Genomic DNA, 13,660 nt, shown 5'->3' on the forward strand with positions numbered 1-13,660 from the left:
TGCCAGTAATTTTCCAAAGTGTCTGTACTGATTTTCACTCATAAAAGCAATATTGGAGAGTTGGCAACAAAAGCAAAAATAGACGAATGAACTACATTAAACTTAAAAAAAAACAAAGAAACGAAAACTTTTGTGCATCAAAGGACACAATTGAGTGAAAAGGCCTCCTACAGAATGGGGGAAATTTTTGCAAATTATGTATCTTATAAGGGGTTGGTATTCAGAATATATAGAGAATTCCTACAATTCAACAACAACAAAACAACCCAATTTAAAAGTGGGCAAATGATTTCAAGTGTACATTTCTTCAAAGAAGATATACAAGTGATCAACACACATAGGAGAAGATGCTCACTATCACTAATCATTAGAGAAATGCAAATCAAAACAATGAGCTACGTCACACTCATTAAGATGGCTATCCAAAACATGGAAAAAAACAAGTGTTTGGTGAGAATGTGAAAAAGTTGGGAACCCTTGTACTCTGTTGGTGGGAATGTAAAATGGTGCAGCATCTATGGAAAACAATATGGGGATTCCTTAAAAAAATTAAAACTAAAATTACCATATGATCCAGCAACCCCTGGTGGGTATATATCCAACAGAATTGAAAGCAGGATCTCAAAGATATTTGCACAGTTATGTTCATTACAGCATTATTCATAATAATGTTATTTTGAAAGGCATTTTTAAAAAACTTCCATTTATAAATGCTCACTGTTAGAATATAAAAACAGAACTGATATTTTCTGTGTTAATCTTGTATTCTGTGACCTTGCTAAGCTCATAGACAATAGTGTTGTTTGCAAATAGAAACACCAAAGCATGTACAAGATTTGTATGCCAAATAACGCAAAATGAATCCTAGAGAATATTCCACATGCATTTTAGAAGAAGAATGTAAATTTACTGTTGTTGGGTGGAATATTCTGTATATACCTGTTGGGTCTAATTAATCTAGAGTGTTGTTCAGGTCCTCTATTTCTTTATTTACCTTCTGCCTGGTTTGATCAATTTTTGAAAGTGGGATATTAACATCACCTACTACTATTGTGTTGCTGTTAACTTGTCGCTTCAGTTCTGTCTGTTTGCTTCATATATTTGGGAGCTCTGATGTTTGGTGTGTAAATTTTTAGAATTACTTTAACTTCTTGGTTAAGTGACCCTTTCATCCTTATCTACTGTTCTTCTTTGACCTTGTAGCAGTTCAGTTTTTGACATAGAGTCTATTTTGTCTGCTGTAAGTATAGTCCTGCTCTCTTTCGGTTATTATTTGCACAGAATATCTTTTTCCATATTTTTACTTTCAGCCTAAGTGTGACCTTACATCTAAAGTGAGTTTCTTATAGAGAGCATTTAATTGGGTCCTGTTTTTTAAATCCATTTCAGCCCATGTACATCTTGTCTTTAATCTGTATTTTTTGTTTATCTGTTTTCTTGTTGATATGGTAGGTGTAATGGTCTTTGGTGACCTTCTACATCATAACTGGTAGCAGAATTATCAGCTCACATTAATCCAATTAGGAATTGAGATGATACAAAGTTGGGCCTCCAGTCCCTGTAAGGGCTGGTCTGTTTTTACTCCTAGTATGTGTACTGTTGAGGTCCCAACCCAAAGCCTAGAAACAATTTACCAGGGCCTCTCCCCGCCTTGACAGGCCCTGAACCCCAATTTTGTCACCCAAGACACATAAGCCATTTTGGAAATTCTCTTCAGCTCCCCAGCCAATAAGCTTCCTCCTCTGGAATTAGCAGATGCCTTTCCAGGAAGATTGTCTTTGAATGCCAGGCTCATCTCTCTGAATTTTCCTCCTTTTCCAGACCTTGACCCCACAATGATTTACTGCTTCGGTAACTATCCAGTAACTTCCAACAGATGCCATTTTATTTGGCCCAGCTAGTCTACAATACTTGCTCTCTACAAGATGATTGGTCTTAACCATCTAGTTCATTAGCAGAAGCAAAATCCCTGCTAAGCTTTGGATCTCTACCTTTCCTAGCTCCTGGGATTGTAGTTTTGAGTAAACTCGCACAAGCTCTAGCTATTCCCACTAAGAATTTATAAAGATGTGTATCCAGTTTCGGGGGACCACTGGAACCATTTGTGCTCATGGACCTGACAAACTCAGTGGGAAACCCTGCTAAGCACACTAATAGCAGCAGCATATTGACTTCAGGGTTTCTGGAAATGTCAGTAATAACAGTCGCTGTGTATTACTTCCGAGGACCTTATGCAAACCACAGGCAGCTACTACGTACTCTTACATGACTTTCTCCCTGGCGACTTGGATGTTGGGAAGGGAGGGTTGCTTGTAATGCTTCATCATTTGTGTTCTCTCAATGCGTACACTGTGGTCTGGGGCCCAGGAACGTTCTGCTGGGTAGGAAAGAGAGAGGGAGCTAGATCTTAATGCTGCTGTACCGCTGTGTGCTAATGTGGTCTCACAAGGCCGGGGGCCCTCAGCCTGGTGGCTCTGCTGAACCCTCTGGTAGGTGGAGTTTAGCTGTATTTGGGGTGAGAAGTAGGTTGGCCTTGGTAGCCAGAATATCAATTTCTCCCACACTAGCATGAAAATGCAAGTATTTGTGAATGTCTTACCTATCCCCCGCTCCCCCAGGGCAGAGAATGAGAAGTGAGGGCCACCGGTGAATGCTGAGTTAGAACTAGCGACCATTTAGATGAGTAATCTCATCCACATAATGAATCTAATGGAGTCATTGAAGAGTCTGCCAGTCCTCTTCTCCAGGCTTTGTGGTCAATGTGTTCAACCTCATGGCAACTTCCTGACTGAAAACAGTGTGAATTAGCCTTGTCTGTGGAGCAAGCACAAGGGCCTCGGGCTCCCAAGGCTTCTGTTAAGTTTACACAATTGGACTCAGACTTTCTATGATACTAGAAAATACTGACCCTGCAAATATGCTTCTAATTAGCTCTCCACGTGAACTCAGTTTGAACTCTATCCACTTTGAAGTTGAGCTGCTAAATGAATTACAGAAATGTTTAACCTTTGAAGCATGCCGTATCCCCAAATTTCTATTGAAACTATAAAAAACTTCTCATTATGACAACTCAGCATGAAAAACTGAGCCACTTCTTGGCATATATCCAAAGGAAGTGAAATCTGGGTCTCAGAGTGATCTCTGCACCTCCATGTTCATTGCAGCATTATTCCCAATAGCTAAGATACTAAAACAACCTAAATGTCTGTCAGTGGGCAAGAGGATAAATAAAATGTGGTGTGTGTATATATATACATACAATTTGCAACATTATGGATGAACCTGGAGGACATTATGCTAAGTGAAATAAGCCAGACACAGAAAAATACTGCATGTCTCACTTATATGTGGAATCCAAACTAATCAAACTCATAGAAAGCAGAGAGTAGAATCATGGTTGCCAGGGTTGGGGAGGTGGAAGAGAAAAGGAGGCAGTGGTAGCCAAAGGGTACAGTTTCAGGATGAATGAGTTTTGGAGATCTAACGTTCAACATGGTGGCTGCAGTTAACAATACTGCATTATAGACTTAAAATTTGCTAAGAAAGTATGTTAAGTGTTCTCATCACAAAAAGGAACTGTGTGAGGTGAGGGATATGTTAATTAGCTTGAGTGCGGCGATCATTTCACAATGTGTGTATATCAAAGCATCAATTTGTAAACCATATATGAGATCATTCCTCCTTGTCAATTATACCTGAAGAAAGCTGGAAACAAACAAAAAAGTGACCTGAAGCGGTTGTCTTGCAGGTACGAGAGAATCGAAATCCCCATCCACATCGTCCCTCATGTAACCATCGGGAAAGTGTGCCTTGAATCAGCAGTCGAGCTTCCCAAGATCCTGTGCCAAGAGGAGCAGGACGCATATCGGAGGATCCACAGGTAGAGGCCTTCCGCACTCCCGGGCTCCGCTTCTCAGGCCCGGGCCCTGTTCTCTTCTGTCCTTCCATCTTCAGCAGCTCACCTCTGGAGCCCCTTTCCTTCCCCTTGTCTGTGCCAATGCTTTACAGTGGTCTCCTCCAACCATGGTGGTTCGCACACTGTGTGGTAACAGGCTCTTCACGGGTGTTTATCACTTTGGAACCTTCAAGGGCAAAGGCACTTTTTTGGTTGTAAAAAAAATAAATAAACTACAATATCTTAGTAGCCCTGTTGCCAAGCCCTGGGTCTTGCCCAGTAAATGTGTACTAGGTGAAGGCTTCAATGAAAGACAGTAACTTCAAAATTATCTCTGGCTTATCTCGAAGTTCTGCCTGAAGTCACATCTTAAAAACCATGAAAAGTGTAACAATAATAGAAATTTAAACTATACATGTTCATCTACTACAGGTGACAGTTGATCATTTTGTTATATAGTCTGGGACCGTTTTGTTTTCCCTTCACTGCTGCTTTGGTACTCACCTAAGCTCTTTTATTCCTTTAGCCTTACACATCTGGACTCAGTAACCAAGATCCATAATGGCTCAGGTAAGATTGTGTTTCCTGCGGATAGGCGGTGATCTCTGAAATACGTAGCTGACAGAAGCTCGTGTAGTTTAAATGATCGAAGTGATGGGTACAAGCGATGCTCAAGTTTCCTTTCGCAAGAGCTTTGCCAGTCATTTTTCTTGCTCCCCACTTTTCTGCTCGATGCCGTGGACCCTTGAATAAGCTAACTGCTACCTAGAGTGAGACTGGAGGAAGGACGGGAGCAAGCTTTACGGCAGGCCTCCTCAGTGCTGCGCTGGCGCACTTCTGCCGACCAGTTCTCAGGGAGGAGGGAGGACCCTGACGTGGTGTATTTGCCGGTGGCCATGGTATAATACCCCTACCATGGCAGATTTTCAACAACTGACATGGCCTCAGTCAGATTGCGTGCTTCCTGAAATTTCAACAGTTGGCTCTTATGAGCTGGTCTAACCTGCTTCTAGTGTACCATTAGCAGCCTATGGTGGTGCGAGTTGAAGGAGATGAAGAGACAGAAGGATCAAAGGAGGGCATAAGGGAGGAAATTATTTCATGTCAATAAAATGGAAGGACTTCCTATACAAGGCCAAGGGACAACAAGCGCAAATACGATTTACAGAATTACTTTTATGCAATATATCCACCTACCCACTCATGTTTCCTGTGTAACTTTGACCCCTAGGCCATTCTGTGCAATCTTCCCCAGTGGCTGGCAAAGTCACCAGTGAGGGAAAAGGGGAGGCCTTCAAGTGTTACACGCAAATACTCAGAGGAAAAGAAGAGAGAGATGACTTAGTGTATCTGTGTCATCATTTCTATCTGAAAGTAAAACATGGCAAAGAGGTCAAAGTTGGTCATATGTAAGATGTAGCGGTACTCTGAAGGTACAGTGATTTAATCAGAAGTGGACAAAAAAATCAGTAGAACTGAATAGAGCCCCCAAAACAGGCCCATGTAGATATAATAATTTATATTTATGGAAGGTGTTGCTTCAAATAAAAAAAAAGGTTGAATTATTCACTAAACAGCATTGGGACAGTTCATTCGTTAGTTTATTCATTGAAGAAACATTTGAGTGCTTATTCTCAGCTCGGCACTAGTCTAGGCACTGGGGTTCAGTGCTGAACAAAAGAGACAGTGTTAATCTGCCTGGACTCATATTCGTTTATTTCCATTTGGAGGAAAGTTTGATTCCTACCTAATATCCTACACAAAAATAAATTGCAGGTAGATTTAAACTTTTAGTATTAAATATGGTGCAAGCACTTTGGGAAAGAGGTCAGCAATTACAGTGACCAAATGACCCAGCAGTTCCTCTCCTAGGCATATGCACCGAAGAGTTGAAAACACGTGTTCAAACAAAACTGTGCATGGGAATGTTCCTAGCAGCATGCTTTGCAATAGCCAAAGAGTGGAAACACCCGAGTGTCTGTCCGTGGGTGAGTGGACAAAGCGTGAGCCATCCACACAACGGACGTCTGCTCAGCAACAAAAAGAACAGCTGCTGATACATGAACAACCTGGACGCATCTCCAGAGCAGTCTGCCAAGTGGAAGAAGCATTGCACAACCTGCTGCATACTCTACCGTTCCACTTACATGACATTCAAGACTAGGCAAAACTAACCTTTGGTGACAGCAAGCTCATTAGTAGCTGCTGCAGCCAGAGGTAAAGGGGCATTGACTGCAAAGGGAGCTGCAGAGGGGCCTGTGGGCTGACTGAAATGGTCTGTAGCTTGACCAGGAGTGGTCACAAGCGGCATGCATTTGTCAAAACTCATTGAACTGAACACTTAAAATGGGGTCATATTATTCTCTGTAAATTATACCCCGGTGAAGCTCTTTCTTAAAAGGAAAAAAAATACAGGAATCAAATATAAGAGGGTAGTTCTCAAACTCTGGGGAGGTAATGGCCTAAGTATAATCTGAAACCCTGAACTCAAAGGAAAAGACTAGGGCCGGCCGAGTGGCGCGATGGTTAAGAACTCGCTTGGGATGCCAGAGGGCCCCGGTTCGGATCCCACATATGAGGGCCAGTGACACTGCCCTCCACAGCTAAGATGCTGAACAACAGCTCAACCTGGAGCTGGGCTACCATGAGTCGCCGGCGACGGCGTGGGCTGCAGTCCCTGTGGCAGTGCATTGCCATGGGCTACCGTGTGTGGCCAGCAGCCAGCGTGAGCGGCCAGCAGCCGCAGTGAGCGGCCGTCCAGAAGCCGGCGACTGATCTGCCTCGCCAGAGAAGAGCGCAATGATGGTGCCAACTTGGGCCAGAGAAGCAACGTCCTCCACAACTAGATTGAAGAACAAAACGACAGCAACTTGTCTGTTCCCCTTTCCCCAATTCCCCAGTACTGTTCCCATCCCCCCAATTCCCCAATAAAAATCTTTTAAAAAAAAAGACTAAATAAGAATTAAAGACTTGAATAGACCCCCTACCAAAAAATCAAATTGTTCGCAGTAATCTTTAAAAGAAGTGTGGATTAAAATAAAATAATCAATTTTTCACACTCTCTTTTGGCGAAGATGAAATTGAGAGAGAAATACGTGAGGATGGGGGAATAGTAAACACTCCACATACTGTTCCTGGAGATATCATTTGGCACAATCTGGAAACTACCAGATAATCAGTTTTAACATATACATGGAGTTGGATATAGCAATTCCACTTCTACAAATGTATCCATGAAAAATGTGTAGCACAAGTGTGCAAAAATAAATTTAAATGGGTATTAATTGCAGTCTTTGTAATAGCAAAAAATTGGATGCTGCTGAAAGGTGTGCATCAATAGAGGACTTATTAAATTGGCGCATCCATTCTGATGAATACTGGTTAGCCCTTAAGAAGGAAAGCTAGATCTTTACTGACACAGAAAGATGACTGTGGCATATCATTATGTGGGGGAAAAGTAACATCCACAGCCATACAGTTTTTATTGCAAAGTATGCAACCACACACGTGTATACACATATATGTATATATACCTATATCTTGGAAGGTATACCCCACAGTATTACAGTGGTCATTTTCAGCAAGTCATGTAGTATGAGAGAGAAAAATATATTTCCATTAGGTGGAATTTGTTTTTAAAAGAGTGCCATCAAATCCTGGTCTCACCGTGAGTGGAACATTCATAGTAAAAGGCATGAAAGAGGATACGTCCCTTACACTTCATCTCTGGTTTTTCCTCATTTGAAAAGAGTGAGTTGAATCAACATACTGATTTTTTCAAGGTACATAACATTTCTTAGGCAGCTTTTCTCCTGGACTTGCGGAAAACTCAGTTGCAGAAGGCAGAGTTCTAGCTAGCTCTCTAGGAAGTTATGGTCATTTACACGGGGCTGGGGAAAGAACCCTTCTGGAGCTCTCAGCGCTTTTGCCTAAGGGAGTAAAGAGCTAGTCTTCTGCTCTCTGATTAGCCAGGCTTCCCTCTGGCTGATGAATCCAGGGATGTTCACGATGGCCTCAGAATAGGTGTCTTTGCCTAGCTGTTCTGTCTTTGCTTTGGCTGGCCTGTCAGTACTACTTACCGCACTTTTTCTGCTTCCGCTTCCAACCCCTTCTTTCTGTGCTCACAGCTGGGGGGCTTTTGGTGGTGGAGTGTTGTCTCATCTGTGTTTTTCCTGTTGAAGTGTTTACCAAGAATCTGTGCAGTCAGATGTCAGCAGTCAGCGGGCCTCTCCTACAGTGGTTGGAGGACAGACTGGAGCAAAACCAGCAGCATTTGCAGGAGTTGCAACAAGAAAAGGAAGAGCTTATGCAAGAACTCTCTTCTCTAGAATAAAGTGGGAGACAAAATGGGGTAAAAAAACCTTTTTTTTCAATGGTCTGAAAATTCACACACCTCGTGTGTAGGCAGACAATGGAGCAGCTCTTTTCATATCCCAAGGAATGAGTTTTATGCATGAACTAAACACAAGATGTCTTCCTGAAAGCTTAATTGGGGCTCACTGAACACTCCTACCTGTAACAGGCCTACAAAGGGCATATGCAAGATGATTTAAGTAGAATATGAAAAGCTTTTTTTTTTAAAGGCTACGGAAGGTGCCCTGGCAAGGACGACCTGTAATAAGATGTCTAGGGAGTGTATTTATTTTAAATGTTTATTTCCCCCTTGTTTAACTTGAAAATCTTTATTTCCATTTCCAGATACACTCACTCCCTAGAATAAGCTAAAGGAAGGGGAGTATTTAATATTTCCATTTTGTAGTTATGATGTTTATGTTGGACAAGAAAATAAGTACACAGAGTTAGTTATGTCTTCCTTCTTGATCCCTGAACTATGTATTCTGAGATACCTCTCAGAGTTGAATCTATGTTGGGTGCCCTTCTAACCAAATAGATGAGTTCTATCATATTTGACTGCCAAGCACATTTGTATCGAGCAGATCCTGTTTATCTAGGAACTTCAATTATAGCATAAATGTGTTTTTCCAGAAGTGTTTCGGATTTAGGATGTAACAAAAATCATACTTCAAAAAGTTGTGTTGCATTATTCTTACTGTGTATAACCACAAATGGTAAGTATGTCTTCAGAAGAGTCAAGCCTATTGCATACTAGAAATTAAAGTGGGAATTGGAGGAGGTGGAAAGAAAGAAAACAGAGCTTCAATCCCAACAACAGTGACAAATGTTTTATTTTTTGTCTTTTTCTTATTTCTCCTTAGATTATTGTTTTTCATATTTCAAAGTGTGGTCCACAACCACCTGCACCAGAATCACTTGGAAGTCAAAATTCATCTCTGGGGGTGGAACCCAGACATTTTCATGAACTTCCCAGCTGATCCTAAGGCATACTAAAGTCTGAAAACCACCACCCTAGGGCATATGCAGTGAAATGCTGTATTTTCCCTAATTTCTCATGGCCACAGTTCTTCTCTATTCTTTTCTTTCCCTATAGGAAGGATGAAAATACCCAGGTGCAAAATTAATCAAGCTAAATCAATTTTGAAGAAAAAGTTGGAGGACTCACATTACCTGACTTCAAGATTTACTGTAAAGCTAGAGTAATCAAGACGGTGTGGTATATACCCAACTGATTTTGATGAAGGTACAGAAACAGTTCAATGGAGGAAGGATAGTGTTTTCAACACATGACGCTGGACTAACTGGACACCCATAGGCAAAAAAAAAAATGAACATTGATCGAAACTGCACACCTTATACAAAAATGAATAAAAAATGTATCATGGACTTAGATGTAACATATAAAACTATGAAATTTTAGAAATAAAATCATGGAAAAATCTTCAGGACCTTGGGCTAGGCAACAAGTTCTCGGCCTTCACCCCAAAAGCACAATCCTAAAAGGGAAAAAGTTGATATATTGAACTCGATCAAAATGAATAACTTTTGCTCTACAAAAAAATTAACAGGAGGAATTTGTTGAGAGAATTCTATTCAAACCATATATCTGATCAATCTAGAATATATAACAGTAAAAAACAAACAATTTAATTAGAAAATGAGCAAAAGACATATACACATTTCACTAAAGGATATATGGATGACAAATAAGCACAGGAAAAGATGTTGAACTTCAGTAGTCATCAGGGAATGGAAATTAAAACCACAATGATTTATGTCTACTTATCAGAGTGGCTAAAACAAAAATATTGAAAATACCAGATGCTGTTGAACATACTGGATCTCATGCATGGCTGATAGGAATGTAAAATGATACAGCCACTCAGGAAAATAGTTCGGAAATTTTAATAAACATACACATACCATATGACCCAGCAGTTGAACTCCTGGACATTTATCACAGAGAAATGAAAACCTATGTGGCATGGAAACTTACACACAGATATTTTTAGCAGTTTTATTTGTAATAGCCTCAAGCTGGAAGCACCCTGATATCCTGCAATTGAGTGAGTGGCTAAACCACCCATCCACACCATGGAATACTACTCTTCAATGAAAAGGAACAGACTATTGATACAACTTGGATGGACCTCAAGGGTATTATGATGAATGAAAAAAGCCAGTCTCAAAAGGTCACATACTATATGATTGAATTTATATGACATTCTTGAAATGACAAAATTATAAAAATGAAGAACAGATTAATGGTTGCCAGGGTTAGGGGCGGGAGGGGGAATGGGATATGTGTGACTATAAAGGGATAACACAATGAATTCCTTTGTGCTGATGGAACAGTTCTGTATCTTGATTATGGTATTAATTAAATGATTTTATATCTGCTAAAGCTACTTAGACTTACCCCCCCACACACACACACACAAATGAATGCATGTAAAACCTGCTGAATCTGAATAAGGTCTGCAGTCTAGTAAGGAGTATTGTACCATTTTCAGTGTCTTGGTTTTGAAGTCAAACTATACTTATGTAAGCGCTTATTACTGGGGGAAATGGAGAGAAGGGTACATGGGACTCACTGTACTATTTTTGCAACTTCCTGTAAGTCTATAATTATTGCAAAATAAAAAATTGTAAGCACTAAATAAAGTACTAGGAGTTATGGTACTTATTTTATGAAATAAGAAAAGAGTGATAAAGAGAAAATCTGAGGGGAATAAAATGATTTGGATATTTTTACAGGTCAACCTTGAGCACACACCCCTTTCCCTTTCTGGGCTCATTTTCTTGGTTTATAAGGTTAGAGTAGATGACCAACAAGGTTCCTTTTAGCTCAGTGTTCAGTCTTTAAAAGTGTTAAGCATCCCAAGGAACAGTGATGTCAACAAGACGTGTCCCACCTGCACCTATCCAGCTTATCTTTACACAATCTCTTGTATTCTGCACACGGCCCTGTCTCCCCTTCTGGTCAGCAGATTCTCTGTTTACAATCACAACCCACAGATTCTCTGATGGGAACAGTTTACACTTGCTTTCTGTTTTCTCATCTCCTATTCATTCAACTCCTTGCATTCTGACCCCCGCCCACATCACTCATTTGAAACCACTCCTGCCACATAGTGAAAGCCAATAGATGCTTTTCCTGTTCTTAACGAATCTCTCAGTCTTGACACAATTGGCCACTGTTGCTTGAAATCGATCTCTCTTGGCTTCTGCTATTCTGTTCTTTTCTGTTTTCTCCCTTTGGCTGTTTCTTCTCAAATTCCTTCATAGGCTTCTCTACCTTTGCTTGCCTATAAGCAGCTGACAGGTGAATCTGTGTCTCCCTCCAGACCTTTATCTTAACTCTAGATCTGCATTCCTACCTGTCAACTACATAGTTCCACTTGGCTGTCTTAATGGCACATCAGCCAGCAATCGGTTACATTAAACACATAAGTAAACTGATTGAGCAAATAAGTAAATATATTGAAGAAAGGGGGAGCTAGGTTTCTCAGCGTCAGACAAATGAGGTGCAAACATGAAAAGGAGGAAGGGTAAAATGAAGTTCATGGTGTTGACTGAAATTGGAAGTATTAATATGAACTTTTTCAAAGGAAAAAAACAATTATATATGCACAGATAGAGATGTGTACATACATACATACATACCTTTCCTTGCTCTGTCCACTAAAAGAGATACCTCGGTAGCCATGAGCACATGTGACACCCAAATATTGGTTCTCAAATACTGTTCTTCACTAAAGGTAACTAGCCGCACCGCCCCCCCCCACCCCCATGTGAGAAATGGCTGGTTCCAGTGCTGGGGCTGAAAGTATGAGGTAAGCTCAGCCCATCTTCTTGAGACATAAAGTAAGGAAATGGGTCCAGCCCGAAAAGGGTTCCCAGTGGCCAAATCTGGGACAATTTGTGTATCAAAATAATGAGTGTAAAGGATTATCACCCTTAGAATAATATAAGAATCTGAATCTGCACTAATAAAAAAAGAAATATGTAGATGGGGAGGAAAGAAAGTTCTTTATAGTACAAACCAAGTAATAAACATAGAAGAAATGATGCAATTAGGAAGCCGCCTTTGGGTGACCATCATTGTAGTTGCTGATTCAGGTGGGTGTTATCAATGGACACTAAGGCAGATGGATGGGTGTCACTGTGCTGAAGGTCTGGCTGCTCACAGGTTGGTGGCGGGGGAAAGCAGGTTTATTCAAAATGCCAGCACTCTGGGAGGAGGGCGACTCCTGTCCAAGGGCCATCCCCTTCTTGCCAGAATGGCCAAAGGGTTTCATAGGCAGGTAAGGAGAAGCAGAAGAAAGGAAAGGGGCAGTTGGTCAGGCAATTCCTGGAGAAAGGTGCTTCCAAGAGGCTGGTTTGTTTCAGGAATAGGAGTGGATCTTAGGCAGATGGAAAAACTTCTTTCAAGTCAGTGTCCTGGAGGTTTCCTTGAGGAAGCAGGGCCATTGAGCCTGGTATGCATGAGGTCTGGAGTAAACAGAACCATTGAAAGTGGTATGCAGAGTAAACAATCATTAAGGTTTGGCCAGAGGGAAGGGAAGCAAAGAAAAATTTTCAAAAATTACCTGTGCTAAGCTACACTGTTTAATTACACTAGAGCTGCGGTTCTCAACCTGTGGGTCGTGACTCCTTTGGGGGTCGAATGACCCTTTCACAGGGGTCACCTAGGACCATCGGAAAACAGAAACATATTTACATTACAATTCATCACAGTAGCAAAATGACAGTTATAGAGTAGCAACAAAAATAATTTTATGGTTGGGGATCACCACAACATGGAACTGTATTAAGGGGTCGTGGCATTAGGAATGTTGAGAACCGCTGCACTAGAGGCTTAAATCTCAAAATAGAAGATACGGTGTCACCCTTAGTTGGAGGTTTAGCTATCAAGGACATGAAAAATAAGAAAAGGCCAAGGATTTTCCCCAGATTGAGAGATTTAAGACATGAAAACTAAGTGTACATTTGTGTTCCTGTATTGGATTTTGGACCAGAAAGGAAAAAAAGAAATCGTTAGGATAGTGCAGTATTTGAATGGGGCCTCTGGATTGGATTGTAGTGTTGTATTCCCTAATTTGGAGGGATATGTGTGTAGGGTAACAGCTCTGCCATGGTGCCCTGGTGCCCATATGACATCCACATATGCCACACAGTCGAGGCTTGAACCACAGCTGATCTGAGTGTTGGCAGAAGAGCCTGAGATCCTCCTGTTAAACAGAATGGAGACCTAGAAAGAAATGCTCGGAGGCCATCTGCCACCCACGTCCCTACCTCCCCGGGGAGGCAGTCATGAGCCAATTTCTCATTGCCTCCTGGGTTCCAATGAGGTAAAAGGGTCACTCACTGCCTCATCCATGTCAGGGGACAAATGTAGACGATTAA

At 41.2% G+C, this 13,660-nt stretch overlaps 1 protein-coding gene across 4 annotated transcripts in view; it reads left to right on the forward strand.

Annotated features, from left to right (window-relative positions):
* Positions 1-10,572, forward strand: part of BRCC3 (BRCA1/BRCA2-containing complex subunit 3) — a 54,278-nt gene extending 43,706 nt beyond the window's left edge. For 3 of the 4 annotated variants that reach the window (XM_019627634.1, XM_019627632.1, XM_019627635.1), the window contains 4 exons: positions 3,749-3,880; positions 4,422-4,465; positions 8,077-8,246; positions 9,345-10,572. In XM_019627634.1, coding sequence (XP_019483179.1) covers positions 3,749-3,880; positions 4,422-4,465; positions 8,077-8,228 — 328 coding nt within the window. In that variant the 3' untranslated portion in view covers positions 8,229-8,246; positions 9,345-10,572. Of the gene's footprint in view, positions 1-3,748; positions 3,881-4,421; positions 4,466-8,076; positions 8,247-9,111 lie in introns of all 4 variants that reach the window. The other variant, XM_019627633.1, reaches the window with a different exon arrangement.
* Positions 10,573-13,660: the final 3,088 nt, after the last annotated feature.

Source organism: Hipposideros armiger, unplaced genomic scaffold (assembly GCF_001890085.2).
Source record: "Hipposideros armiger isolate ML-2016 unplaced genomic scaffold, ASM189008v1 scaffold_738, whole genome shotgun sequence".
Taxonomy (NCBI): domain Eukaryota; kingdom Metazoa; phylum Chordata; class Mammalia; order Chiroptera; family Hipposideridae; genus Hipposideros; species Hipposideros armiger.